The sequence below is a fragment of the Henckelia pumila genome, chromosome 2 (assembly GCF_033568475.1).
Source record: "Henckelia pumila isolate YLH828 chromosome 2, ASM3356847v2, whole genome shotgun sequence".
Taxonomy (NCBI): domain Eukaryota; kingdom Viridiplantae; phylum Streptophyta; class Magnoliopsida; order Lamiales; family Gesneriaceae; genus Henckelia; species Henckelia pumila.
The window spans coordinates 129,533,107-129,559,347 of NC_133121.1; the positions used below are offsets into that span (position 1 = coordinate 129,533,107).

General features: G+C 32.4%; 3 protein-coding genes across 3 annotated transcripts; 2 read left to right on the forward strand and 1 right to left on the reverse strand.

The window, feature by feature from the left end:
* The first annotated feature begins 2,227 nt into the window (after positions 1-2,227).
* LOC140878401 (glutamate receptor 2.8-like) lies at positions 2,228-8,101 on the forward strand. The gene is made up of 5 exons (XM_073282004.1): positions 2,228-2,498; positions 5,363-6,708; positions 6,789-7,089; positions 7,202-7,602; positions 7,724-8,101. Exons 1-5 carry the CDS (start codon positions 2,228-2,230, stop codon positions 8,099-8,101), a joined length of 2,697 nt encoding a protein of 898 aa, XP_073138105.1.
* Positions 8,102-16,365: 8,264 nt separating this feature from the next.
* LOC140878402 (glutamate receptor 2.7-like) lies at positions 16,366-18,597 on the forward strand. The gene is made up of 3 exons (XM_073282005.1): positions 16,366-16,618; positions 16,743-18,076; positions 18,186-18,597. The coding sequence occupies exons 1-3, from the start codon at positions 16,366-16,368 to the stop codon at positions 18,510-18,512; spliced, it is 1,914 nt and encodes a 637-aa protein (XP_073138106.1). The 3' UTR covers positions 18,513-18,597.
* A 940-nt stretch (positions 18,598-19,537) lies between these two features.
* Positions 19,538-21,339, reverse strand: LOC140881041 (F-box protein PP2-A13). The gene is made up of 3 exons (XM_073286018.1): positions 20,983-21,339; positions 20,760-20,878; positions 19,538-20,371 (listed from the first exon to the last, which is right to left on the reverse strand). Exons 1-3 carry the CDS (start codon positions 21,283-21,285, stop codon positions 19,945-19,947), a joined length of 849 nt encoding a protein of 282 aa, XP_073142119.1. The 5' UTR covers positions 21,286-21,339; the 3' UTR covers positions 19,538-19,944.
* Between the last annotated feature and the right edge of the window lie 4,902 nt (positions 21,340-26,241).

Consider the following 26,241-nt stretch of genomic DNA (forward strand, 5'->3'; position numbering starts at 1 on the left):
AATGATTTTAATTAAAAGCCACAGGGATGTAAGTTTCATGCGCATAGAATGAATTTTGTAGCAGCATGCAAGTAATCTAATTTGAAGACTAAAGACTTGTTCTGATCAATTAATAATTTCAGAAGATATTCTAAATTAATTAAATACGGCAATAGTACTTTAATTTTCAATGTTTAAATTCAATCCATTTGCACCACTTGCAAATTAAACTTAATGTTTTAAAAATATTGTGCATGCACTGATATATTCAGCAATCTAATATATTTGAGAGTATTATATATATTCAGCTTACTTTATATATATATAATTAATTAATTATGTATACTTGCGTGTGTAATGATATAATACGTGATAGCAGGAAGTTTCCTATCAATTTTAATTGTTTTGATTAATTGATATTTCTCTATCAATTACACCATTTGCTAATTAATCTGAGGGCAAGCACTCAATGCTATAGGTAAACCTATGATTTTAAAATAAACATGTTTCATTAAGCTGAATATTTTAACGAGAGAATTAGCAAATTAAAGATCCGTGTCCCATAATTAGTTGGCTCATCTTTGGCACCAAGTCAGGATTCTGTCAAATTTTATGAAAGTGACAAAAAAGAATTATATAAATAAATAATTTTTTTTTAAGAAGATGGCTTCAGCTAGATGCGAGGGAATGGGCAGCTCATTATTCTTCTCTATTAATATTTTTGTCAAAACTTACTAATTACTAGTCTTGATCACCCATTTAAAAGGGGTGGAAAAAGATTACATAAAAGCTTTCAAATCCAATAAAACTCTAATCACTTATCTTGAAAACCTATTCTCAAATTTTCCATCGCAAAAAATTCCAAAATGTTAAGAAAATATCCGTGTAAAATTCACGTGATCGTGATCTTATCCCCATGTCCGAACTCCGAACCCATCTCGCTGCGGCGCACAAATCTTTGCAATGCTAACTATCTATTAGTTTTTGTTACAACAAGTAAATATGCTGTCTTGATTAGTTTATACGGAGTAATATATGACCTGATTGATACATGAAAATTACGGAAATTATACAATAATGTATTCCAAGTCAGCTTTTATGCCGTAGGATCTAAGTAGATTATATTATTTATTAATTATATCAATTAAAAATGGATGTACTACATAGTTTGAATCATTCCCTCTTAGCTCGTGACAACATAAGTTTAAAGGTGGATTTTCGGTATACCGCATTAAAAATATTCGGTATATCGAATTAAAAATATTGATATGAAAAAATTCATATCGATATTGATATCGAAATTCCGAAATTTTGGTATTAAAAAATTCATACTAATACCGTATAGAATCGATATACCAAAAAAATGTATATATATCGAAAAAATTTCGGTACGGTATTCCGAGAAGTCGATATTTTGGTTCGGTATCCTAGCCTTACATAAGTTTAGGTAGTGTTTGAGAGAGCTTCTAAGTAGCACTTCTCAGTTTTCATTCACAAATATTTGAAATTTTGTGAAGAAAAAATTGAGAAGTATTTCGTAGCCAAACACTACCTCGTGTCTTTAAGGAAGCACTTTCTACTTTTTCTTTCACAAAATTTCACAAAATTCCAAAAGTTGTGAAGCAAGAGCTTAGAAGTCTTTATAGAAACTCTAATTAGGTTCAAGAATAAAAAAATCCACTGCGCGTGGACATTAAATATAGGGTGATTCTATATGTACATAGAGGATTACACGTTGGGTTAGACGTTGCACTTGAAATTACATAAATATCCTTAATGAATTTTGGAAAGATTTTTTCCAAATCAATTGGAAGGATAATTTTGTAATTTCATGTGTATTGTATAACTGTAACCCAATGTGTAGCCCTCCATGTACATGTAGCATTACTCTTAAATATATGAGTTAATTAAGCTTATTTTCTTTTGTTGCTTATTGGGTCGTCCATTATTAATTAGGATGACATATATAGCTAGCTAGTTTGAACCTTCACCAATTGGAATTTCATTTAAAAATTAAAAAAAAACTATTTGAAATGGTGAAGTATATTTTAAGAAGTAGAAGAAGAATGAATTAATATAAAGAAAAAAGCCAAAAAGGGAAACTTCAAGTTAGAAATACATGATGAGCTGAAGACAACTACGTACATATATATATTATGTTACATCGATCCCTCGTATCTTATTCAGTTCCTGAAAAGTAGCAAGTGGGATTTATCCTAGTTGCTTTCCGAGGTTTATCGTTGTATGCATGGATTCGTTGTTGCTTCCACTTTTTGTTACTCTTGTTTTGCTGCAGTTACCTCTTGGTGCTGCACAAAGCTCCAGTAACAACAACAGCACAGTTGATTTTCATGTCGGCGTCATTCTCGATTCGAATTCGACCGTGGTGGGGCGTATAGGTGAGAGCTGCGTATCCATGGCTCTTGCCGACTTTTATTCGGTTCACAGAGACTACAAAACTAGGCTGGTTCTCCATTTCAGAGATTCAAATCAAAGTGTAGTTGATGCAGCTGCTGCTGGTAACTTTCATGCAGCTATATCTATCTATATACCTATTATATATATTCTATGTATATTATGGCACTGTTAGAGATAATTTATAAAACGTATATCTCAGTTTTTTTTTAACGAAATTTCAATTTTTGTTAACGAAAAACAGGAAAATGCTTCTTAAAAACTTTCTCAAACACCACCTATATATTATATATATCTTCATTACTTACTATATTAAAAATCAAGAAGACGACTATATGATTGCGGTGCTGTTGGTATAACATATCTAGCTTATCCATGCCACCTTCAATAATCCTTTAATTTACATTTAGAAAAGTGTTTTATTATCTTTATCTATGTTTATCATTAAATTTTCTTTATATATAATTCATAATAAAATAATTTTTTTAAAATTTATGGAAGTGTTTATTTATTTATTTATATAGATATTGATTTAACATTTAAAGTCATGTTTATTATTCTTTATACATGGATATTGGATAGTATAGCTATATGTATATGTAAGTTATGTTTAGCATTTAAAGTGTTTTGTTACTTTTATTTAGAATTCAATTTCCATAACGGAAAATAAAAGTAGAAAAAGACGGAATTATTTCAATAAATTGATTTTAGACGGTGTTTAACTAAACTTATTAATTAAAAATATAACCTAATTGTAATACTAAAACCTAAAATTAAATAATTGTATGACCAAAACACAAAACATATACTCTTCCGCATGATTTTGACTATTATTCCTTCACTATATTAAATAATGAGAAAGTTAATTACATGTTGAATTTGTTTAATTCTCAAGCAAATCACTCATGATCAGATACTTTAGGTGGAAATTCTTAGATTGACTTTTTTTTTTTTTTGGCACGAAAATTACGGTGATAGTTTCTTTAAAAAAAACACTACTATTTCACGGGTTTTTCAATTTTTTTAATTAAGTCTATACATTGATAATTTTCTACATAGTTTTCAATTCAGTCTTGAGATCGAAGAATGTTAAATGCTCATGATTTGTTTTTATAATACTCTATATGAAAAAGAAAAAAAATTATTAACAATATTTCATATAAAAATATATCATTACAATTACAGAGACGGAGCTAGAGGGGGGCGGTGGGGGCCGTCGCCCCCCCTCAATTTTTCCAAAATTGTTTGTATATATATTATATATATCATATATATAATTAATTAAATTAAAAAATTAAAAACTCTTTTTATATTTGTGAGATCAATGTATATTTTTCATTAATCCCGTAAGAACAAACTTTGATACAAAAATTCACATAATATGAATCACATTTAATTGCAAAATTTTTGAAACAAATATATTCTCGACGGTTTAACAAATTAAAAACAGTTACCTTTAAATAAGTATTTATATTTTTTATTTTGATTTCTTGTACAATCATCAATTTTTGAATGTATCAAACTACTAAAATTATAATCACTATTATAAAAAACTGAAAAATAATATATATGTTAGTATGTCATAGATATATTAATTAGATTAATTTAACTATTTCAATTTTAACTTTAATAGAACGTGTAGTTTTAGGTGTTAAATTTCTAATTAAATATGGAAGATTTATGTTTTAACATTTATTCGTTGATATTACACTTATGCATATTTTGTTCAAAATTTTATAATAAATTTAATCACTACTTAGTTTTAAATTTTATATAAAAAATTCGAGTATAATAATTTATCTAAATATACTCCCTCCGTCCCATATATATTGTCCTCTTTGGATTTTCACATAGATTAAGAAAAATGTATTGGGAAAGCAAATTTTATATAAACTTCCTATTTTATCCCTATTCAATGTATTAAAAAATGATTGCATAATTTTTAAGGTGTAGTTAATAGGGATATATTAGTAAAGAAGAGTAAAAAAATATTACTAAATATGATATATGACTATATATTTGGGACAAAAAAAAAAGAAAACGTGGACAATATAATTGGGACGGAGGAAGTAATAGACATGTAAATAAAAAAAATTACATATTATTTTAATTTTTAATCTACATGTTAAATAATTTTTTGCAGTGATTAAAGTTTTAATTTTAATATTTTAAATATTTAAAAACATTGAAACAATTGTTTTTAACTTTTACATAATTTAATATAAACCATATGTTTAATTTTTATTTTAAATTTCTTTATAAGAAATTCAATTTTTTACCAAAATTTTAATAAACTTTTCTCAATGATATGAGTCCAAAATTATTTTTTATATTATTATGTATATATATTTTAAATTTTTTAATAATCAATAATTACATAATCTAAATTCGCCCTCCTCACTTAAAATTCCTAGCTCCGTCCCTGATTACAAAACCAGTCAATGGTTACTGCCAACAAAGAAAATCGTGGAATCAAATATGTGATACGCAATTAATAACAAAAGTAAAATTAAAAGTTCGTAAAATTTTTGAAGCGTAAAAAAACGCAGACATTTTTTGCATTCTAAATAGAAACTAACCATTTCAAAAATAATCATAATTTATATTATTATGGAAAAACTGCAATTTTGGTTTTTTCGTGTTTCTCATTACTCATTTTGTGATTTCGATCCATTATATAATTATATTTTCGTATTTCAGTTTAGTTCTACATGATTCCATTTTTGGTAATTTCAATTCGTTTTATTCGAAATAATTATGTGACACTGTATACGTCAGTTCCATGTCACCACTGTCACGTCAGACTAACGAAACACTTTTTTCTTGATAGTAGCATAAAAAAAGCAAAATAAAAAATAAAAAAATAATAATAATAAAAAAACCTTGAATCTAGAACTAGAGTGTATTGGTTTCTTGGATCTTAACAAATGTGTTTAATTTGCTTTCTATGCGAACCCTTAATTCTCAGCTCTGGATCTTCTGCAACATGAGAGAGTGGATGCCATTATTGGTCCTCAAAGCTCGGAACAGGTCAACTTTGTGATGAATCTTGGAAACAGAACTCAAGTACCCATTGTTTCTTTCTCTGCCACCAGCCCTTCTCTTGCTCCTCGAGCTCAATTTTTCGTTCAGACATCACAAAGCGACGCCTTTCAAGCCAAGGCTATTGCCTCCATCATCCAGAACTTCAAATGGAACCAAGTTGTGGTCATTAATGAAGACACGGAATATGGTAATGGCATCATCCCTTATCTGTTCAATGCCTTAAACGATGTCAATGCCCGAATTTCATATCGAAGCGTGGTTCCGAAATATGCGTCCGATGATTTCATAAGCAAGGAACTGTACAAAATGATGGGTATGCAGACTCGGGTGTTCGTGGTGCACGCGTCTCTGTCTCTTGGAACAAAGCTGTTTCCAAAGTTGAGAGAATTAGGAATGAACAGCGCTGGATATGCTTGGATTGTCACGAGTGGGCTAACGGATTTATTTCATTTCATGGATTTGGAAGTTGTTGAATCCATGCAAGGTTTTCTTGGGGTGAAACCTTTAGTCCCCAACTCTAGAAAACTGCGATCTTTTTCTCATAGATGGGTCCGAACGTTTCATCGGGAAAACCCCGATTTGAAATTAGTCACTGAGACGAGCATATTTGGGCTTTGGGCGTACGACACTTTGTGGGCTCTGGCGATGGCAGCGGAAAGCATTGGAAGCACCAACCCAAATCTGGTTACGAACAAATTAAACAGGGGAATTAGCATTAATGCTGCTAATCCATTTGCTCTAGAGAGTTCAGACACGGGTCCTAAACTTCATGACGCATTGTTAGGAACGAGGTTTAATGGTCTTGCTGGAGAGTTTAAGCTCGTAAATGGACAGTTGATGCAGACACCGTATCAGATAGTTAATTTTGATGGAAATCATGAGAGACTTGTAGCAACCTGGACACCATATGTTGAAAATCAAAAGGAAACCATTAATTCGTACTTTACTCCAAAGGTGAAGTTCGGGCCGATCATAATATGGCCCGGCGATTCGACGGAGGCACCGAAAGGATGGCAAATCCCTGTAAACGGTAACCGCCTGCGAGTTGGGGTGCCACTAAAACCTGGTTTCAACGAATTCTTGACAGTGGAGATTGTTCCTACAACTAAGGAAGTGCAAGTTAGCGGATGCTATAAACAGGTGTTTGATCATGTAATAGCCTCGTTACCTTATGCTATAGTTCCCAAATTTGTGGCCTACCCATTCTTTGATGCAAATGGTTCAGCAATCGGGAATTATAATGATTTCGTGAATCAAGTATCTAAGCAGGTGATTTTGAATTTGTTGTAAATTACTTTTTGAGTTTCTAATTTAATCAACACTGACATGCTCATGGTTGATATTTATAGGAGCGATTTGATGCAGCAATAGGAGACATTACCATCACATACGAACGATCGCTAAACGTGGACTTCACCATGCCATATGTGGAAGGAGGTGTGACCTGTATAGTCCCGATTACTCGTGAATATCATTATAACAGGTTTACCATTTTTACCCTCTTCCGCATAGACCTGTGGATTACTGCTGTTGTCTTGTATCTTGCAAATGCTCTGGCTATATCAATTCTTGGTCGCCGGATCCTCTCTGAATCCACGGAGCAACTTGGGCAGCATCCTGGCATGATTGGCTATTTCCCATTTTTCCCTGGTAAAAAATATATATATTGCACTTTTAATTAATGTCTGAATAATTAATCTAGTGTAGTACCTTTCATCTGATATGTATATATATGAAGGGTTTATTTTTCTAATGTACGTAGGACAAGGACTCAATGCCAATTTGCTTTGTCTGATTTTGGTGGCATGGGTTTTTGTGTCATCTCTGTTGTACGCGACTCTTACCGCCAGTGTAACATCGGCACTCGTTGTGCCGGGGCTTCGACCTAATGTGACAGATGTGAGTGAACTTATCGGGAAAGGATGGCCTGTCGGGACCCAACAAGGGTCGTTTGTGTTTCGTTTCTTGAAAGACTTAGGATTCCGAGAATCAAATATATTGAACTATAATTCGACAGAAGATGTTGATAAAGCATTAGGAAGTACCGGAGATATAAAAGCATTTTGTGATACTGTGCCTCACATAAGGCTCTTGTTGTCGAATAAATACTGTGGCAAATACATGGCAATTGAGCCAACTTATCGAACAGAGGGTTTCGCTTTTGTAAGCATCTCATGTCAACTCAACAACATTTATATTACACATGCATGCGCACTTCAGTACGTACAGTTAATTTGCATATTTATTAATTGTTGACATGATGTTTTTTTTGGATCATGTTCAGGTTTTTCCCAGAGGTTCCCCCTTAGTTTCAGATGTCTCGCGCGCCATACTTCAATCGACGACGTTGGCAAACAAGAGTGGCACCATTGAAGACATCGTGAAAAAGTGTATTGAAAACGAAACATGTTCGGATCCAGATAGCAACTCTAGTACTGGATCTGCAGTGAAGACGGAACTGTTTGTGGTGCCTTTTATTTTCTCAGCTTGTATTACAGTGGCATGCCTCCTACTTTCAGAAGTAGCTGATCTTCGTAAGAAAGGAAAACTTGTGTTTGATCAGAAAATGCCGGCTAGAATACTGTATCGATGGAACTCTGCACTTGCTCCAATACTGCCAAAAAAATATGTTGGCCAGACTCCAAGTAGTACAGGTGAATGAATGAAAGTTGGTGTTTGAGCAACAAAAAGAATGAAGATTATGAATTTTGACGAAAATTTGCGAGTGGAATCAACATTTCAGGGGAGGGTGTGATGTGTATGTACGTAATTCATGTAAAGAAGATCCTTTTTTCACTCAGAAGAAGTTGATCCTCTTTTGCTAATGTACGAAGAAAGAGTTCACGTGGTGTGGTTTGAACTGTTTATTATTATTTATTAAAATTCAAACTGATATATATAATATATAGTTTGGTTTGAAAAATATTTTGTAATTTTTTTTTTAAAGTAGATATGTGCTTTAGGGGGTTATGCGGGTTTTTCCACAAGGAGAGTGATTGAAAAATACAAACAAAAGGTATGTTATTAATACATTAATAATCTATATATCTTTTATTATAAAATTGTGAATCAATTATGCCTAAAGTTTCACATTGTGTATTGATAACTTTATCTTTCGTATACACACGCTTGAGAAATTTGATAGGGATATTTTCATAAAATTAATTATTATGAAGATATCAAAATTGTCAAATTGCATGTATACTATATAAGAATCCAGTTACCAACAGTCGATACCTATTATAAAAATAAAACTATTATAAAATTTAGGGAAAATTGTAAATTTAGTCCTTTATGTTTGTCACTTTGCGATTTTGGTCCTCTATGTTTTCACATTTCAGTTTTAGTCCTCCATGTTTTGATTTTTGGCAATTTTGGTCCTTTTTATTCGAAAATGCTTACGTGACATTATACACGTCAGCTCCACATCAGCATTGAATTGATGCCACGTCAGCGCCACGTCGGAAAAAAGACTAAAATTGCCAAAAAAATAAAGATAGCGGACTAAAACTGAAATATGAAAATATAAAGGACTGAAATCGCAAAGTGACAAACATACCGGACCAAAAAAGCAATTTTCCCTAAAATTTAAACCAAAGTCAAAGTTTTACATTTTGTGTTGGGTTTAAAAATGCAGCCAATCTTGTTTTTGATAGCAACAAAACTTGTTTTTATGTTTCTAAAGTGTGTAAATGGGACAAAGTTGAAAGTTTTGAGAAGCTAAAACTCAAATTTATTCATGCTGGAATTCTTGTTTATTTGAATTTTTGGAACATATCTCGTAACTCTGTGATCCAAATCACCAAAAGCCAAATTTTTTGGAAAGCCTACTCAAATATCTACAAGTCATATTTCAGATCAGATCAGTTATTTCAAATGTTATCCAGACGAAATGGTGGTCGCAATATCGAACTGGATGCAATTGATACAATAACCAGATCAAACATGATCAACTCTGGTATTTTGGTCATATTTTCCAGCTCGGTTATCCAAATGAAATATGTTCTACGAAGCTAATTAAGACAATGATATACAAAACATATTCACAAGTCAAATTCTGAATCGAAGTGTAAGAAGCTGAAATATCGCGATGAAATTTTTGGTTCTGCACAGGATAAAGAAAGAGTTCAAGTTTGTCCACAGTCTGGTATTTCGAACATATCTCTAACAAAAATCCAAGACATTTTGAACATTTTTCTCTTGTATGAATTCGAAATCGATTGATTCTTGATTTCATGGAAAGCCAAGACAAAGGGCTACAATTGAATGTTCATCAATTTGCATAGAAATCAGTAAATTAAGAGCTACTATCAAGTGAACAGATCAGTTCAATCTTGACCAAACTAGATCCATTCGAATGGACCATATTAGTTGGACCAGACTAGATCAGTCAAATCTAGACCTGGCCAAGGGCCAAGGCAAACCTGGACCGGAATCGGCCCGTGGTCAATGGGTTTGACACGGAATTGTTACCGAACCAGCCACTAACTGATCTGGTCACAGTTTTTTATTTTGAAAAGCGCTGACCCGGCGGGTCCAACCCGTGGGGATGGCCCGGGTCCACCCGACAGGTCGACCTATTTTTAAATAATATATATTTATTATTTTATTAAAAATTTAAATAATATTTATATATTTAATACCCACGTATTAGATTTGAACCCAAGACCAAATGGTATTGGAGCATCACTCTTGCCACTAGGGTAAGAGATCATCAGTTAATAGATTGTGATTGAATATAATTAAATATAATAATTTTTTTATATAAAATGAAAGTTGAAATGTAATAGATTTTTTTTTTATTGATATAGATAGAGTTTTTAATATAAGATGTTGAAAATTAAAATATAAAATAGTTTTTATTGAATAAATGTAATAAAAATGGGAAAATAAGTTTTTTAGTCCAGTAACTTTACACTCTTTGGATTTTGGTCTATTAACTTTTCTGATGTGGGTTTTGGTACACTAACTTTGCATTAATTTTTTTTTTTAGGTCCAACTGCATACGTGTCAGCTTCTGATTGATCAACGTCATCATTTTGGACCAATAAGAAGTTGACACGTATGCAGTTGGACCAAAAAAACACAAAAAATGCAAATTTAGTGTACCAAAACCCACATCAAAAAAGTTAATGGACCAAAACCAAAACATGGACAAGTTAATGGACCAAAAAACTTATTTTCCCTAAATTTATTATTGAGAGATATAATTTTTATTATAAGATGTTAAAAGTTTAAATGTAATATATTTTTTTATTTAATTTGTATAATATATTTTTTAGTGACATAGATAGAGTTTTTTTATATAAAATGTTGAAAGTTGAAATGCCATATATTTTTTATTAAATAAATATAATATTGTAAGATGTAAAAATTTTAAATGTATATATTTTTTATTGAATAAATTTATAGATTTTTTATTGAGATAATGAAATATTTGATAGAGTTTTTAAAAGTTCAATTGTACAATTTTTTTTTTTAAAAAAACAAGGGTTGAGCCTGACCCGGAACCGGCGGTTAACCGGACCCGAACCGGAACCGCCGGTTCACCAACTCGAACCGGAATCGGCCATGGGCAGGCCGGTTAAGGGTTGTAAAATGCCAACCCGGACCCAGCCCATGTCCTGATCTAGTCAAACCAGTCTGATGAACAATAAAATCAGCTCAACTTTAGAAAATTGTCAGCAATTCAAATAAGATTGTTTCAACATTAGAAAGTGTCAAGAAAATTCCCAAACGACCATATTCTTGAATATCTTTGTATATGAGTTGAAGAGAGCTCACTCACACACATATGATAATGCTTTGAAATATTAGTTGAGTGAGTGTCTTAGCACAAAGACATTAAAGATTGTGTTTTTAGTCTTGGTACAATAGACTTTAAACATTATGCAGATTGCGAGGTTGAGACCTACAATCGAGTGTGCTAGGAGTTCTTGTTTAGGCAGTGGGTACGTAAGTACTATAGACTGCAGGAGTTTGTACAAAGAGTTGTATAAATCAAAGTTTCTAGTGGATCCTTTCAAGGGGAAGAAGGGGAAACGTAGAAGTTTTATCTCCGAACAACCATAAACAAATTCGTGTCTATTAATTATCGCTTTACTTTACTATTTCTAGTGTTTTGGATTGCATTGTTGAAACATTTTATGTGTTTGATAAAATTAAATACCAAAATACTGCATACAGAGTTTTTGATAAAATGCTTCAACCAGCTGTTTTTATCATTTCAACTTGCATTCTTTACAATTGATTTCTAAAAATTTTAGTCGGTTTTTAGATGGATTATTTTGAGTTATTTTCGTTCGGTTTGAAAATTGAACTCGATATAATATCTCGGTACTCGGTTCATTTTTGAACATTTAAAAAATGAGCTATTGTAGATCTAAAATATTTTTAAGCGTGTATTCAACTCGGACCCTCCCTCTACATACACTCAAGATCCTAACATTTTGTATTATCAACTTTATCCTTTTTTTACAAATGCTTGAGAAATTTTATAGGAATATTTTCATAAAATAATGAATATGACGATGTCTAAATTGTCAAACTACATGTATACTAGATAAGAATCTCGTTACTAACAAGACAAAAACTCCAAAATTATTTTATTTTTATTTTTTTGTAGATAAATATAATGAATTGAGGAAGCCAAATCGTGTGTTCTAACTTCTAAGGATGGTGAACGAAGAAGTAGGGTGTTTTAAATTTCGGATAAAATAAAAAAAATTATAAATAAAAACCAACAAAACTTTGAATTTGAATATAAATTTTAAAATCAAAATATATTTAGTTTGATTTTGAATTATATGTGTCAAAATCGAACTGACAAAAAAACAAAATTTTATTAAATTAATAATTTCGTAATTCCGAAGCAACAAAAAGTCTTGTAAAAAAAGAAAGAAATGTTGTTCATCCAAATTGTCACCACATCAATCGTATGCAGTGCGGTTTACACTGTGTTTTTCTTCTTATTTTTTAAATCGCGGTTTTGATCCACACGCGGTCGTACAGTGCAGTTCGATCATTTTTAGTCATTAATTATTATAAGTTTGATTAGCCAATTCTAGATATATGCCTCCTCCCAAGCAAGAGGCTTATTAATTATTATATACTTTGGATTTTTCTTTTTGAAAAATATAAATCTACATTTTTAATTTAATCAAAATAATTATATTCGAATTAAAGCCCCTCGTGACTATGACCCGATCAAGGCATGAAAGACTTGACTCCACATCCTATTCAAATTAAAAGTCTTAACTTGTCTTATGGTGGTGTTCAAGTTGATGGAGTAAGTGAACTCTTGACCTAGTGTGGTTTACCTGATTAGCGTAGTTTGCAGGCTATTGCGTTAGTCAATGGATTTACCCAGAGCGCACCAAAAAATAGCGACTGCGGTTTCCTATGTCACAAAAAAATTCTTAACTTGTTTTAATATTTGCTTACTAACCCAAATTGACTTGACCAGTGAAAGCAACTTTTTTTTTCTATATTTGTAGTTGCATGCACGTTAATTTGAGGACTATGACTTGTTCCCATCAATAATTTATTAGGCTAGCACTAAATTAATTACGCACTAATTTTCAACATCATGCCAATAGTCAATTTAAACATTATGGTAATTATTTAATTTACACATCGGAACAACGTTTAATGTTGAAATTCAATCCATTTACAATACCACTTCAAAGTTTAAATGTTTGTTTTAACATTATTATATTGTGCATGCACATCTTAATTACTATCTTAGAAAAGTAAAATAAAATTAACGATGATTTGATGTGTCTACTAATTAACACCATCCAATTAATAGACCCGATTTATAAATTTAATATACTCTAATTCGTTTCAAATATAAATGACACATCACACATTTGTTTTATCATTCATCGTAAATATATAGTCTAATGTCTATAATTAGTATTATTCTCTATATTCTTTTACCAGTGTACACACATTCATAAGGTACGAAAATGAGAATTGCATGTCTTGCAAAACTTATGTTTCCTATAATTTTATTATTATTCTTTAGAAAACATGGATAAACTTAAATATATAAGAGGGAGAGAGTAATATGAGAATACGATATTTATTTTATAATACAAAAAAATTACAGAAAAAAGTTTAGAAATGTATATATGATCCGAGCAAAGACTCTCTCCACCATTACTTATTAATTGTACTTGCGTGTGCATTAAATATGCGGTTGTAGGAATTCAAGCATTATTCTTACGATTTTGTCATCGAATTAATTGACATCTATCTCAGCGCATTTTCTCAGAAGTTACCTATCATTTAAGATATTTTGATTAATTGATATCTTTCAGTCAACTCCATTAAAAATATTTTTTAGTTAACTTAAGGTTGTATTCAGATGAAATTATTTGAATTTGAAAGGAAGAAACACACGTAATTAGATTTGTTTTAAAAAAATATTTAAAAAATATATTCTCAATATTTATGAAGATTTGGAAACCAACATGTTTACGAGAAGAAATTAAAATATAAAATGTAACGGGGAGGGTTTAAAATAATTAAGTAAGTATCATATTGGCATATCAATTTTAGTATCATACTAACTTTGATATGCCAATATGATACTAAAAAATTTATTTATAATTTTACCCTTCATAATATTTATTTTGATATGTCAATATATGATACTAAAATTTATTTATAATTTTACCCTTCATAATATTTATTATCTACTTTGCTAGTAGGGCTGTAAACGAGTCGAACCGAGCCGAACTATAGCAAAATTTTAGTGTTCGAGCTCGAGTTCAAATTGAAATATTTGAAGTTCGGCTCGAAGCTCGAAATTTTTTTATTTTCGGCTCGATTTCGATTCGAGTTCGAGTTCGAGTATATTATATAATATTTATATAATATTATCTATATATAATATAATATTATATATATATATATATATATATATATATATATATATATATATATATACTATTAATTAAGGGAGATGGGTGAATAGTAACTACTTTTTTGGTGAAGCTTTTTTTCTTAATTTCAAGTCTACCCTTTCATACATTAACTCCTAAACATATTTAATTTTGTAGAAATGTTTAATTTCTCATATTTTATATAAATAATTATCTTACTAAATTTTATATCATATTTATTTTTGTACAATACGGTAATTAAATGGAAATTTTTAAAAAATAAATATGCAAACATATTATGTTTCACACACAACGTGTGTGCCAAGTTGCTAGTATTATATAAAGGTTCGCGAGCCGGCTCGCGAACGTTCGAACAAAATATTTTAGGCTCGAGATCGGCTCGTATAATAGTTCGAGTTTGGCTCGACTTCGGCTAGAGTTCGAAAAATTCGAATTCAAATCGAATATTTTTTCGAGCCGACTCGAAAAGTTCGCGAGCCGGCTCAGATCGTTTATAGCCCTATTTGCTAGTGTACGTGTGTATGTTAGTAATTTTCGTACCTCTATCGATTTTTTCTCCAATAATGTCTCAAAGTTCAAACTATAACAATAAAGTCATATTTAATATACAAGTATCACATCTTAATTAATAACATAAAACCTGGTGAAAGATTACATAGACGACGGCACGACGCCTTACTATCCATAAAAACTTTAAAATCCAATAAAATTATATGATTTATAAATTATCTTGAAAAAATCTAAATTTTTTACGAAATATTCGTGAAAAACTCAGCTTGTTATTATTATTATTATCTTATAATCCATATATATTTTTGAAAAAATAAGTTTTTTGATCCATTAATGTGTATAAGTTTTGGTTTTGGTCCATTAACTTTTTTGATGTGGGTTTTGGTACACTAACTTTGGATTTTCAGTGTTTTTTTGTCCAACTGCATACGTGTCAACTTCTGATTGGTCCAAAATGATGACGTGGACCAATTAAAAGCTGACACGTATGCAGTTGGATCAAAAAATACTGAAAATGCAAAGTTATTATACCAAAACCCACATCGAAAAAGTTAATGAACCAAAACTCAAAAAGTATAAAGTTACTAGATTAAAAACTTATTTTTCCTATATTTTTTAGACAATAATGTATTCCGAGTCAGCTTTTATATGCAGTAGGATCCAAGTAGATTATATTTTATCAAATGAAAATGGATGTCTAACACAATTGAATCAACCCCCCTTAGCTCGTGCCGCTAACTATATATATAACTCAATTGCAACGAAAGTATTGAATTTGAATATATATATCTTATATTCGAAATTCAATTACGACATATCTCTATCCCAATTAGAAAAAAAAAAAAATACCCATTAGCTCGTAAAATAAAATTATCAGGACGACAAGGTTTAGGCCTTGTTTTAATTTTTTTATTTTTATTTTAAAATCGGCTTGAAATTATATAGAACTATAATCGTAAGGTAATAATAATATATTTTAGATTTAGTTTGACTTGCATGCATACGTCTATCACGTCATGAGTTTATTTGTAGATATATAATAACAAGTGAAAATTATTTTTTTAGCCATGTATATTTGTTATTTTGTGATTTTGATCATTTATATTTTCAGATTTCAGTTTTAGTCCGCTATCTTTATTATTTTGGCAATTTTAGTCTTTTTTCTGATGTGGCGCTGATGTGGCACCAATTCAGTGCTTATGTGGAGCTGATGTGTATAGTGCCACGTAAGCATTTTCGAATAAAAGGACTGAAATTGTCAAATATCAAAACATGCAGGACTAAAACTGAAATATGAAAACATAAAGGACCGAAATCGCAAAATAAAGATTATAAATGACCAAAATTTTAGTTTTTCTAATAATAATAATAATCTACCTTGGTTATCAACTACTGCTAAAGATCTACAACTATAAAGATACTGTGTTACATCGATCCCTCGCGTATTATTAAGTTCCCGAAAATTAGGAACCTTAATTTGGTGGGATATATTGTTTTATGAATAATGGATTCGTTGTTGCTTACATTGTTTATTAGTACTCTTGTTTTGCTACCATTTCGTAGCTCCAGCAATAGCAACACGGTTGATTTTCAAGTAGGCGTAATTCTTGATTCGAATTCTACGGTGGGGCGTATAGGGGAGAGCTGTATATCCATGGCTCTCGCCGACTTTTACTCGGTCCACCAAGACTATAAAACCAGGCTGCTTCTCCATTTCAGAGATTCAAATCAAAGTGTAGTTGATGCAGCTGCTGCTGGTAACTTTCACTCATCGAATAATCTTGTTTCTTGATTGGTTTCTTGGATCTTTAATTAATCCACCATCATGTATATATATATATGTGGTTTGGTTTCATCTTCTAACTTTATGCGATTTCTCAGCTCTTGATCTTCTGCAACATGTTAGAGTGGATGCCATTATTGGTCCTCAAAACTCGGCACAGGTCAATTTTGTGATGAATCTTGGAGACAGAGCTCAAGTACCCATTGTTTCTTTTTCTGCCACCAGCCCTTCTCTTGTTCCTCGAGCTCCTTTCTTCGTTCAGACATCGCAGAGCGACGCCTTTCAAGTCCAGGCTATTGCTTCCATCATCGAGGCCTTCAAATGGAACCAAGTCGTGGTTATTAATGAAGACACGGATTATGGTCATGGGATCATCCCTTATCTGTCCAACGCCTTGAAAGATGTCAATGCTCGAATTTCGTATCGAAGCGTTGTTCCGAAATCGGCATCCGATGATTTCATAAGCAAGGAACTGTACAAAATGATGGGTATGGAGACACGAGTGTTCGTGGTGCACGCGTCTCTGTCTCTTGGAACAAGGCTGTTTCCAAAGTTGAACGAATTAGGGATGAATAGCCCTGGATATGCTTGGATTGTCACGAGTGGGTTAACGGATTTATTTCATTCCATGGATTTGGAAGTTGTTGAATCCATGCAAGGTTTTCTTGGGGTGAAACCTTTAGTCCCCAACTCTAGACAACTGCGATCTTTTTCCGGTAGATGGATCAGGACGTTTCTTGGCCAAAATCCGGATTCGGAAGTCACTGAGGCGAGCATATTTGGGATTTGGGCGTATGACACTTTGTGGGCTCTGGCGATGGCAGCAGAGAGCATTGGAAGCACCAAACCAAATATGGTTAAGAACAACAACAGTGGCATTAGCAATGCTGCTAATCCTTTTGCTCTAGAGAGTTCAGACACGGGTCCTAAACTTCATGACGCATTGTTAGGAACGAGGTTTCCTGGTCTTGCTGGAGAGTTTAAGCTCGTAAATGGACAGTTGGAGCAGACACCGTATCAGATAGTTAATTTTGATGGAAATAACGAGAGACTGGTAGCCACATGGAGACCATATGTTGAAAATCATAACAAAGGAAACAATGCTTACTTTCCTCCAAAGGTAAAGTTCAGGAGTATAATATGGCCTGGGGATTCGACGGTTGCTCCGAAAGGATGGCAACTCCCTGTAAATGGTAAATTCCTACGAGTTGGGGTACCGCAAAAACCTGGTTTTAACGAGTTCTTGAAAGTGGAGATTGATCCTACAACTAATGCAGTGCAAGTTAGCGGATACTATAAACAGGTGTTTGAGTCTGTGATGGCGGCATTACCATATGTTGTAATTCCCGAATATGTGGCCTACCCATTCTTCGATGCAAATGGTTCAGCAGTCGGGAATTATAATGGTCTAGTGTATCAAGTATCTCAGCAGGTGATATAAATTTGTTGTCAACTTTTGTGTTTCTGAGGAGAATGAATTAGAATTGATCACATTCTCACTGTTTTGTTTCTCTTTTTTCTTGGGGGGGTTTGATATATAGGAGCAATTCGATGCCGCGATTGGAGATATTACTATCACATATGAACGATCGATGAACGTAGACTTCACCATGCCATTTGCGGATGGAGGTGTGAGCTGTATAGTCCCTGTTATTCATGAAGATCCAAATAACGGGTTTAAAATTTTTACCCTCCTGAGTAAACGACTGTGGGCGACCGCTGTTGTCTTCTATCTGGCTAATGCTCTGGCTGTCTGGATTCTTGGTCGCCGGATCCTCGCTAATGCCACGGAACCACCTGGGCAGCATCCTGGCATGATTTGCTATTTCCCATGTTTTCCTGGTGAAAATATCTCCCTCTTTTTCTAGCATTGCACTTTGTTTTGAGTACATGTATCTTTCATTTCGTGAAGGCTTTATTTCGAATGTAGGACAAGGACTCGATGCCAATTTGCTTTGTCTGATTTTGGTGGCATGGTCTTCTGTCTCGTGCCTGCTGATCTCGACGTTTACTGCCAGCTTATCATCGACATTAGTCATACAGAGTATTCAACCTACTGTGCCTGATGTGAATCAACTTATCGTGAAGGGATACAGGGTCGGATGTCAAGAAGGGTCGTTTTTGTTTGGTTTCATGACGAATTTAGGATTCCTCGAATCAAATATAAGGAATTACAGTTCGACAGAAGAAGCTGATCAAGATTTGGGAAGTGGACTTATATCAGCATATTGTGATGTTGTGCCTCACATTAGGCTCTTGTTGTCGGAGAAGTACTGTGGCAAATACATGGCAATTGAGCCAACTTATCGAACCGAAGGTTTCGCTTTTGTAAGCATCTGTGAACTCAAGAAGATACATTTACAGTTTTTGCATCAACATATTGTTCACATCTTCTTTTTGTTTGTCACGGGGCAGGCGTTTCCCAGAGGTTCCCCCTTAGTTTCTGATGTCTCACGTGCCATAATTAAGTTGACCACAGAAAACAAAACCATTCAAGAGATCAGTAATGCAACATGTTTGGTTCCAGATAGCAGCCCTGGCGCCCCAACGAAAATCTCAGTGAAAACCTTTGAGGTGCTTTTTATTTTCTCAGGTTGTGTTACAGTGGCGTGCCTCCTAGTTTCCGAACTCGTTGATCTACATAAGAAGGGAGTTTTGCTTCAGAAGATGTCAGGTTTTAAGGCTACTGCCAACTCAAGAATTCATGCATTTCACAGTGCCCTGAAACGAAGCAATTCTAAACTTGTTCCAATACTGCAAAAACAAGATGTTGAACTCCAAGTAGTTGATGAAGTTGGTGTTTGTGCAATATAAACTGCTGCTCAACCATAATCTTCACCTTTTTCTTGCAAGAAAATAATGGTGATTATGAATTTTGACGAAAAGTCGAGAGTTGAAACAAAATTGAAGGATGTGTATGTAATTTATGTAAATAAGATCCTCCTATTACTCAAAAGAAAGTTGAACTTTTTGCTAATATACAAAGAAAATCAAGGAAGCAATATTGATCATATTCTGCAACTAGCTTTCATTCTTGAAACTATGTACAATATACATACCATCACTCGAACAAAACAAATGTCCCAAAACAATCAATACAAAACTGAGACAAAATAATAACATAACTTTGGTGCTTTCAAAAAATTCTGCTCCTCAGAAAGCGAGTCCTTGAATAACATTGCAGCAATCAAAATGTGGCATTTTGGTCGCCGCAACAACGAATGAAGTTGCATCGTCACAACTAACCACTGCGATAAATACTCGGTTCTTATAATCTGTACACTAGAACGTTTTGCGCAGTTAACCATCAACAGAAAACATATGCTTTCCTAAACTAATGGGACATATCAAAACAGAATCTACACAGAGGCCCCCTTTTGTGTGAGTACAATCGATCTGAGTCAAAGAAAATTTGATCTTTGTCAATGAATCGGGATCCTTAACAACAAAATCTCCAACGCGGTAATGTAACCAGTTTCCTATGTTGTCCAATATGCACCGGGATTCAGCATGCTGCCCATCATGTGTTTTCAACTGAAAATGTGCGGGTTTTATGTTCCATCCATGCACATTATCAGAATTACATACTCGACGGCCCAGTCTCTTGCAGATTCTTCCAAGTTGGAGTCGGAAGAACAAGCTGTAAGTCCCGGCCGGAAGTTTGAACTCGAGGTCTCCATCTACTTGCAGCCACCACATCTGTTGCAAGTATGCAATAGTTTGAAATCTACACAGAGAGAAATGAAATAAGAATTTAGTCAACAAGAATCCATTTGCTGGAATCAAATAAGTGCAAAATAAATCTGCCTCATTCTCGAATCAAACTTCATCTTTTCTAAATCAATTTCCCAATTCTGTTTCTTTCCACAGATTCTTGAAGCTTAAGATGCCAACAAAATGAGTCATATTCATAAACAACTCCACTGATTCCATCAACAAAGATTCCATATAACACCAAACAATACGAGCAAAAACAACCTTAAAAATCGAAGGAAAGTAGAATCGACATAGGCTTTGTTACAGAAACAACTGCGAGTGGGATACTCATAATCTGCACTCAAAATATGCCAATGCAATCTTCAATGCTATCACACACACTTGACAAAAAAGCCAACCTAGATTCATCGGTCGCGATGTGATTCCAATACCGCCGATCATCAATCCCAGTAATCGCCATTGCCTTGGAAGAAATCGCCAAACAGACCCCTCCTGTTTTCTTGTCAACCCAAACTTCCTGTTTTCACCAAAAAAAAGAAAAAAGAAAAAGAAAGAGTAATTAATTCACATCCCAAAACCCCTCAAGAAACTTATAAGTCCAAATGAAATGAAATCACCCACCTTCGTGCCACCATCAAAGGGATTGGGCCTGCACAGTCTGAAGTAGATATCCTTCTTGCTCTTCCCTTCATCGGGCATCAATTTGCTGAGAATAAAGGGGTAGGTGGGTGGCAGTTTTTGATCCCATATAAAATCAGCTGATGACGCGGCCCTGAAAGCCCGATTGAGCCCGGCCAGCTTGATGATCTCCGGTGGGTTCATGTAACACAGGATCAGGGCCATGCATGACTCCGGGATGTCTTCCAATTCGGGCCGCCGCGACTCGTGTGCCTCATCCGATAAAGCAGATGCATTGGCGCCCATTTCAGTTGACGGAGGATTTTCAAGAAATGGTCTTCCGCAAGGAATGAGAAAGAGATCAAGAAAAAAACTGAGCTTTTATTATTTATTTAATAAATATGGGAATCAAACTCAGTACAGTTTCCTGCAGTTCCCAATTCTTTCCTTTTTCGGATTTTTTTTTCTCTTTTTTTTTTTTCCCTAAATACGGACACCAAAGGCTGCCATCGAACCTGTCCCATAAGGCCTAAAACTTGTGATTGCTACACGGAGAAAAAATCTGGAGCAATTTTAAACAATTAAGTTCGGAGGATCATTTTGTTTGAAAATATGCAAAGTATTTTAATTTTTTTTATTTTTTACATACGATGTTAGTCCAAACATCAATTGTAAATACATCAAGAAAATTTCATTAGATGAACTTACAATTTAAGATTAAACTTGGATAAATAACTAAGTCTATGTAAAAACAATCAAATTAAATGTAATAATTTAATGCTACGCGAATTTTTATGGAGGTGGAATGTTTAAAAATATATATAAGTTTTGAAAGTGGAATATATATTAACTTTCCAGTTTAGAAAAATAAAATGAATTAATTATTTTTTAAACTAACAGCATACTACGCCGTAGATTGTAGTAACTAACACCGTGTACTTACGAATTTAACAGTCGTGATTCTAATCGAACTCTTATTTTCAAATTATTGCTTTAAAAAATATATACGTTGTAATTTTTGAAATTTAGGGAGAAAATGGAAGGGAACCGCAGAGAATGTCACCGCAGAGAGGCGGAATCAATGTCTGTTTGGAATGCTGACATGGAAGTGGAAAGGTTCTTATCCAGTTTAGTTTGACGTTGGGTCCCATATTTCACGCGATATTATGGCGCGTGCATTACTTTCCCCTGTGAGAGAAAGTAGAAGGTGCGGCCACGCTCGCACATGAGAGTGAAATTTAATGGGTCCAAAGTGACGTGCAATAAAAGTTGAGCAAAAATTCTAAAATTAATAGTCCAGTTGGCTAACATTGAAAAAAGGAAATTAACTCTTTCTTTTCTTTTGGATATATAAAGATACACGTAGGAAAATCACTATTAGCCTTAATCATTTTTAAAATATCACACTCAGTGGTCAATTGGTCATAAATTATCCATCTAATAGTGTTTTTGTAGTAGGTGTCAAAAAAAAATGTTTTGCGGTACTATTTTCAAATCAAGTATGTTTGATTATTTGTTGTTATACATGAAAGGGGTTATTTTTTTTAAGACGTAAGAATTTGTAGTAGTGGTGGAGTCACGTATAGTTGTTATACATGAAGGGGTTAGCTCGGGTGGCCGAAATCATTTTAAAATTTTGTATATATTAATTTTGGAAAATTTGGATTAATTTGATATTATCTCGAGTGGTTCAATTTAAAAGGTTGAACAATTTTAGAATTTAAAATTTTAGCCGAGTAGTTTAAGAATTTTGGCTCTGCCATTGATTTATAGTCGCTATTATTCAATGTGTGTAAACCTTCAAACTTACATAGTAATAACAGTAATATGATAAATCGCGATGACCAATCTTGCTTGTATAACAGATTCGCTCGAAAAAATGTTCGGGAGATGAAATCGAATCCATGATCATTGGTGAGACAAGCTTACATCATATTCTACTAATTTGGACACCCCTTTGAGGACTACAATGGGCGACTTTTTAAAAAGTCTTACCGTGTATGTTTTTTTAAACTAGTTTTCTCGGTGTATTGAATAACTATTTTTATAAACATGATATATCATAATTTTTCTACAATATAAAATGGATAAAAATATGTAAGTTATGCCAAAATAAATGAGATTTATATAACCAAAAATATATGTTATGCTGATGCAACACTTATCTATTTCAAAAGTTCGGTTTCTTACACTCCTAATCAATGGGTGATGAATTGGCCATAAGGTCAATATCAAATCAAAATTGCGTAGTTAACATGAAAACATTTGATACGGCTGTATATGACAAAGCTAACATAAATAATATTGTTTTAAAAAAAACATAAATAATATTTGGGTGGTGTTAAGATTAAAAAAATTGATTATTGATTTTTGTTTCACAAAGTTTTCAAAATAATCTATACTATTAAGAAAAGGAGATGTGCTAATAGTAATTATTTTTGGTGAATCTTTTTAGTATACCAGAAATGTCGTTAATTTTTTTTATTAAAAGAAATTGATTTACTTTTCCTTTAAAAAATTTTAATTTTAATTTGTTCTTTTTTTTTCGAACATGTGAGTGAATTCATTCTATTGTCTTACAATTCATAAATTATTTAACTTATGTAATTGTCTTTCTTTGTTAAAAAAAATGTATAACTTTTACATTTTGTTTACACACATAACGTATGTCATGTGATTAATAATAATAATAATAATAATAATAATAATAATAATAATAATAATAATAATAATAATAATCTTTTAAATGGTATAAAGAATACATCAAATTAAAAATATTGAGAAATATATATATATATATATATATATATATATATTCTTCGATATATATTATTAAAACTAATTTTTTACTAATAATTACGGTTCTGTTCAAATTTTTAATAATATTTTCTTCGTGTGAACACCTTAAAAAAAGATGAACGAGTATTTTCCCTTGTGTAGCATGAAATCTCTCGTCACATAAAATGGCTAACGAACCCAATCTACATAAAAATAATCCTTTGTGTTTGAATGATTGATTTCTTTCATATCATTTAATTAAAAACTACAATATTGTCATGTATATCTTTTTTATTTATATTAATATTAATAATTATTGAAACAAGGAAGAAATTATAATTTATCATCTTATCTAAGATTTAATTCATTAAACAAAACATACTATTATTTTTTAATACTATTTCACATAAATTTTAAATATTTTAATAATCAAAATATTATTTATGTATACAATCTCACCAACTCAACTTAACAGGTCATCCAAACAAAATATCCATATATGGGTTGAAATTTATGTGCCACTCGCCAAACAATTTTGATTGACCGGATTAAATGTTTCCTGCAAAATTACAAGTTAATAGAAAATGAATTATAACAAATTGATTTTTATTTTTTGGCTTTAAATAACAATGATTGCTTTATATCATTTATAGCCACAATGATAAGTATCAATATCGAATCAGCATTCAATATCGTCTTATCCAAATTTTGTGGCCGGCGAAATTTTGGTGATTAATATATGATTAAAAATTTTTAAATGGTCCCATTAATTTTCTTATTTAATTAGTACTCCAATGCGCGTTGCGTGTTCCTACAATTCATTTTTTAAATGAAAACAAAAAATAAAATAAATTGTAATTTTTTAAAAAATACATAAAAATATAGCATTTTTTCCTAAACAAATAATCACAAAAACGCAATAGATATATCAATTTTATGAAGTGAGTATCATTTTCGTAAATAAAAAAATCAAATAACACAAAATGAGTGTCATTTTAGTAAATATTAGAACATTTAATGGCTAAAAACTAAGAAGACATAGATATATCAATTTTACTAAGTGGGTGTCATATTCGTAAAAAAACAAATCAAATCACAAATGATCGGTGTTACTATACATCTTTTGATAAATAATAGAACATTTAATGCCTAAAAAAGATGAAGCCTTATAAAATGACTAATTATTTTCCTAAAAATTTTGATTTTATTAAAAATAAAGTTAGGATATAATAGTAATTTCAAATCAGGCTTCACCAATTAATTGAAAGTTAGTTAATTAGAAGACATCTACTATAGTAAGATAGTAAGATAATGCATTTTTTTCTCTATGCATTGATTTTAACTACTAAATTGGAAAGATGTTTCGGACCTCGAGATCACTTTTTTTAAAAAATATATTATCATTGTTTCAATTATAGATGTCAATTCGGGTTGAGCCCGTCGGGCCAACCCGTCCCGCCATTAAAAAATTGCGGGTTGGGTTGAAGAATTGGCAGCTCGTTTAGGGGCGGGCCGAAACGGGCTGGCCCGTTTGGGCCGCAGGCCGAGGCGGGGTGGGCCGGCCCGCCAAATTTTTTTAATTTTTTCACAATTTTTTAAATTTATATTATAATTAATATTTTAAATATTTTATGTATGATTGATAAGTTTTGAACAATTTATATTGTTTGAAATATTTTATATATGATTATAAGTTCTAAATAACTTTTATAATTTATGTTTAATTGATTAATTTTAAAAATTTATATTATTTAAAATAATTTATTTATTTTGAATGAGTTATTAAATTTGTATATCATTTATAATTGTTTATATATGATTTTTTAAATTTATTTTTATTTTTTTGAATTTTTTTATTTTTTGGCGGGTTGACCCGCCCAACTAGGGGTGGTTCGGTACGGTATACCGCATACCGTACCGGAAATTTCGATACCGAAATTTCCGATACCGATACCTTACCAAAAATTTCGGTATGGCATAAATCCATACCGATACCGTATCGAATATCGAAATTCGGTACGATATCGGTATGATACTGTGCATACCGATTTTTTTATACTATTTTTTTTAAAAAAATATCGGTATACACGGTATCATACCGATACCGTGTATACCGATTTTTTTCTGGTATACCGAAAATTCAAAAATCTTATACCGATATCGATACCGAAAATTTCGGTACGGTATCATACCGTACCGAAATTTAAGGTGTGAGACCTCGATTCTAATCGGCTAATATCGAATAAACAATAATTGAACATCATTAATCAAAAGCCAGGAGATTTTTTTTAAAAAAAAAAGGGGCCGCGCGGCCGCGCCCTCCCGAGGCGCGGCCGCGCGTGACGCCCTGCCCGAGGAGAGGCTCAGGCTGCGCGGGCGCGCCTCACCTGCTGCTCCTGCTGGAGAAAAACAATCCAAAGCAAAACTAAACTCGGAAAGAGCAACAATCAAGTTCCAACAACAAAATCATACATCGGTGCTAGC

Excerpts from the sequence above, each read along its gene's own strand:
- LOC140878401 (XM_073282004.1), top strand. The coding sequence starts at position 2,228 with ATGGATTCGTTGTTGCTTCCACTTTTTGTTACTCTTGTTTTGCTGCAG. Across the intron at positions 6,709-6,788 it reads TGAATCAAGTATCTAAGCAG|GAGCGATTTGATGCAGCAAT; the intron begins GTGATTTTGAAT and ends TGATATTTATAG. Across the intron at positions 7,090-7,201 it reads CTATTTCCCATTTTTCCCTG|GACAAGGACTCAATGCCAAT; the intron begins GTAAAAAATATA and ends TAATGTACGTAG.
- LOC140878402 (XM_073282005.1), top strand. The coding sequence starts at position 16,366 with ATGGATTCGTTGTTGCTTACATTGTTTATTAGTACTCTTGTTTTGCTA. Across the intron at positions 16,619-16,742 it reads AGTTGATGCAGCTGCTGCTG|CTCTTGATCTTCTGCAACAT; the intron begins GTAACTTTCACT and ends GCGATTTCTCAG. Across the intron at positions 18,077-18,185 it reads TGTATCAAGTATCTCAGCAG|GAGCAATTCGATGCCGCGAT; the intron begins GTGATATAAATT and ends TTTGATATATAG.
- LOC140881041 (XM_073286018.1), bottom strand. The coding sequence starts at position 21,285 with ATGGGCGCCAATGCATCTGCTTTATCGGATGAGGCACACGAGTCGCGG. Across the intron at positions 20,879-20,982 it reads CCTTTGATGGTGGCACGAAG|GAAGTTTGGGTTGACAAGAA; the intron begins GTGGGTGATTTC and ends TGGTGAAAACAG. Across the intron at positions 20,372-20,759 it reads ATCGCGACCGATGAATCTAG|ATTTCAAACTATTGCATACT; the intron begins GTTGGCTTTTTT and ends CTCTCTGTGTAG.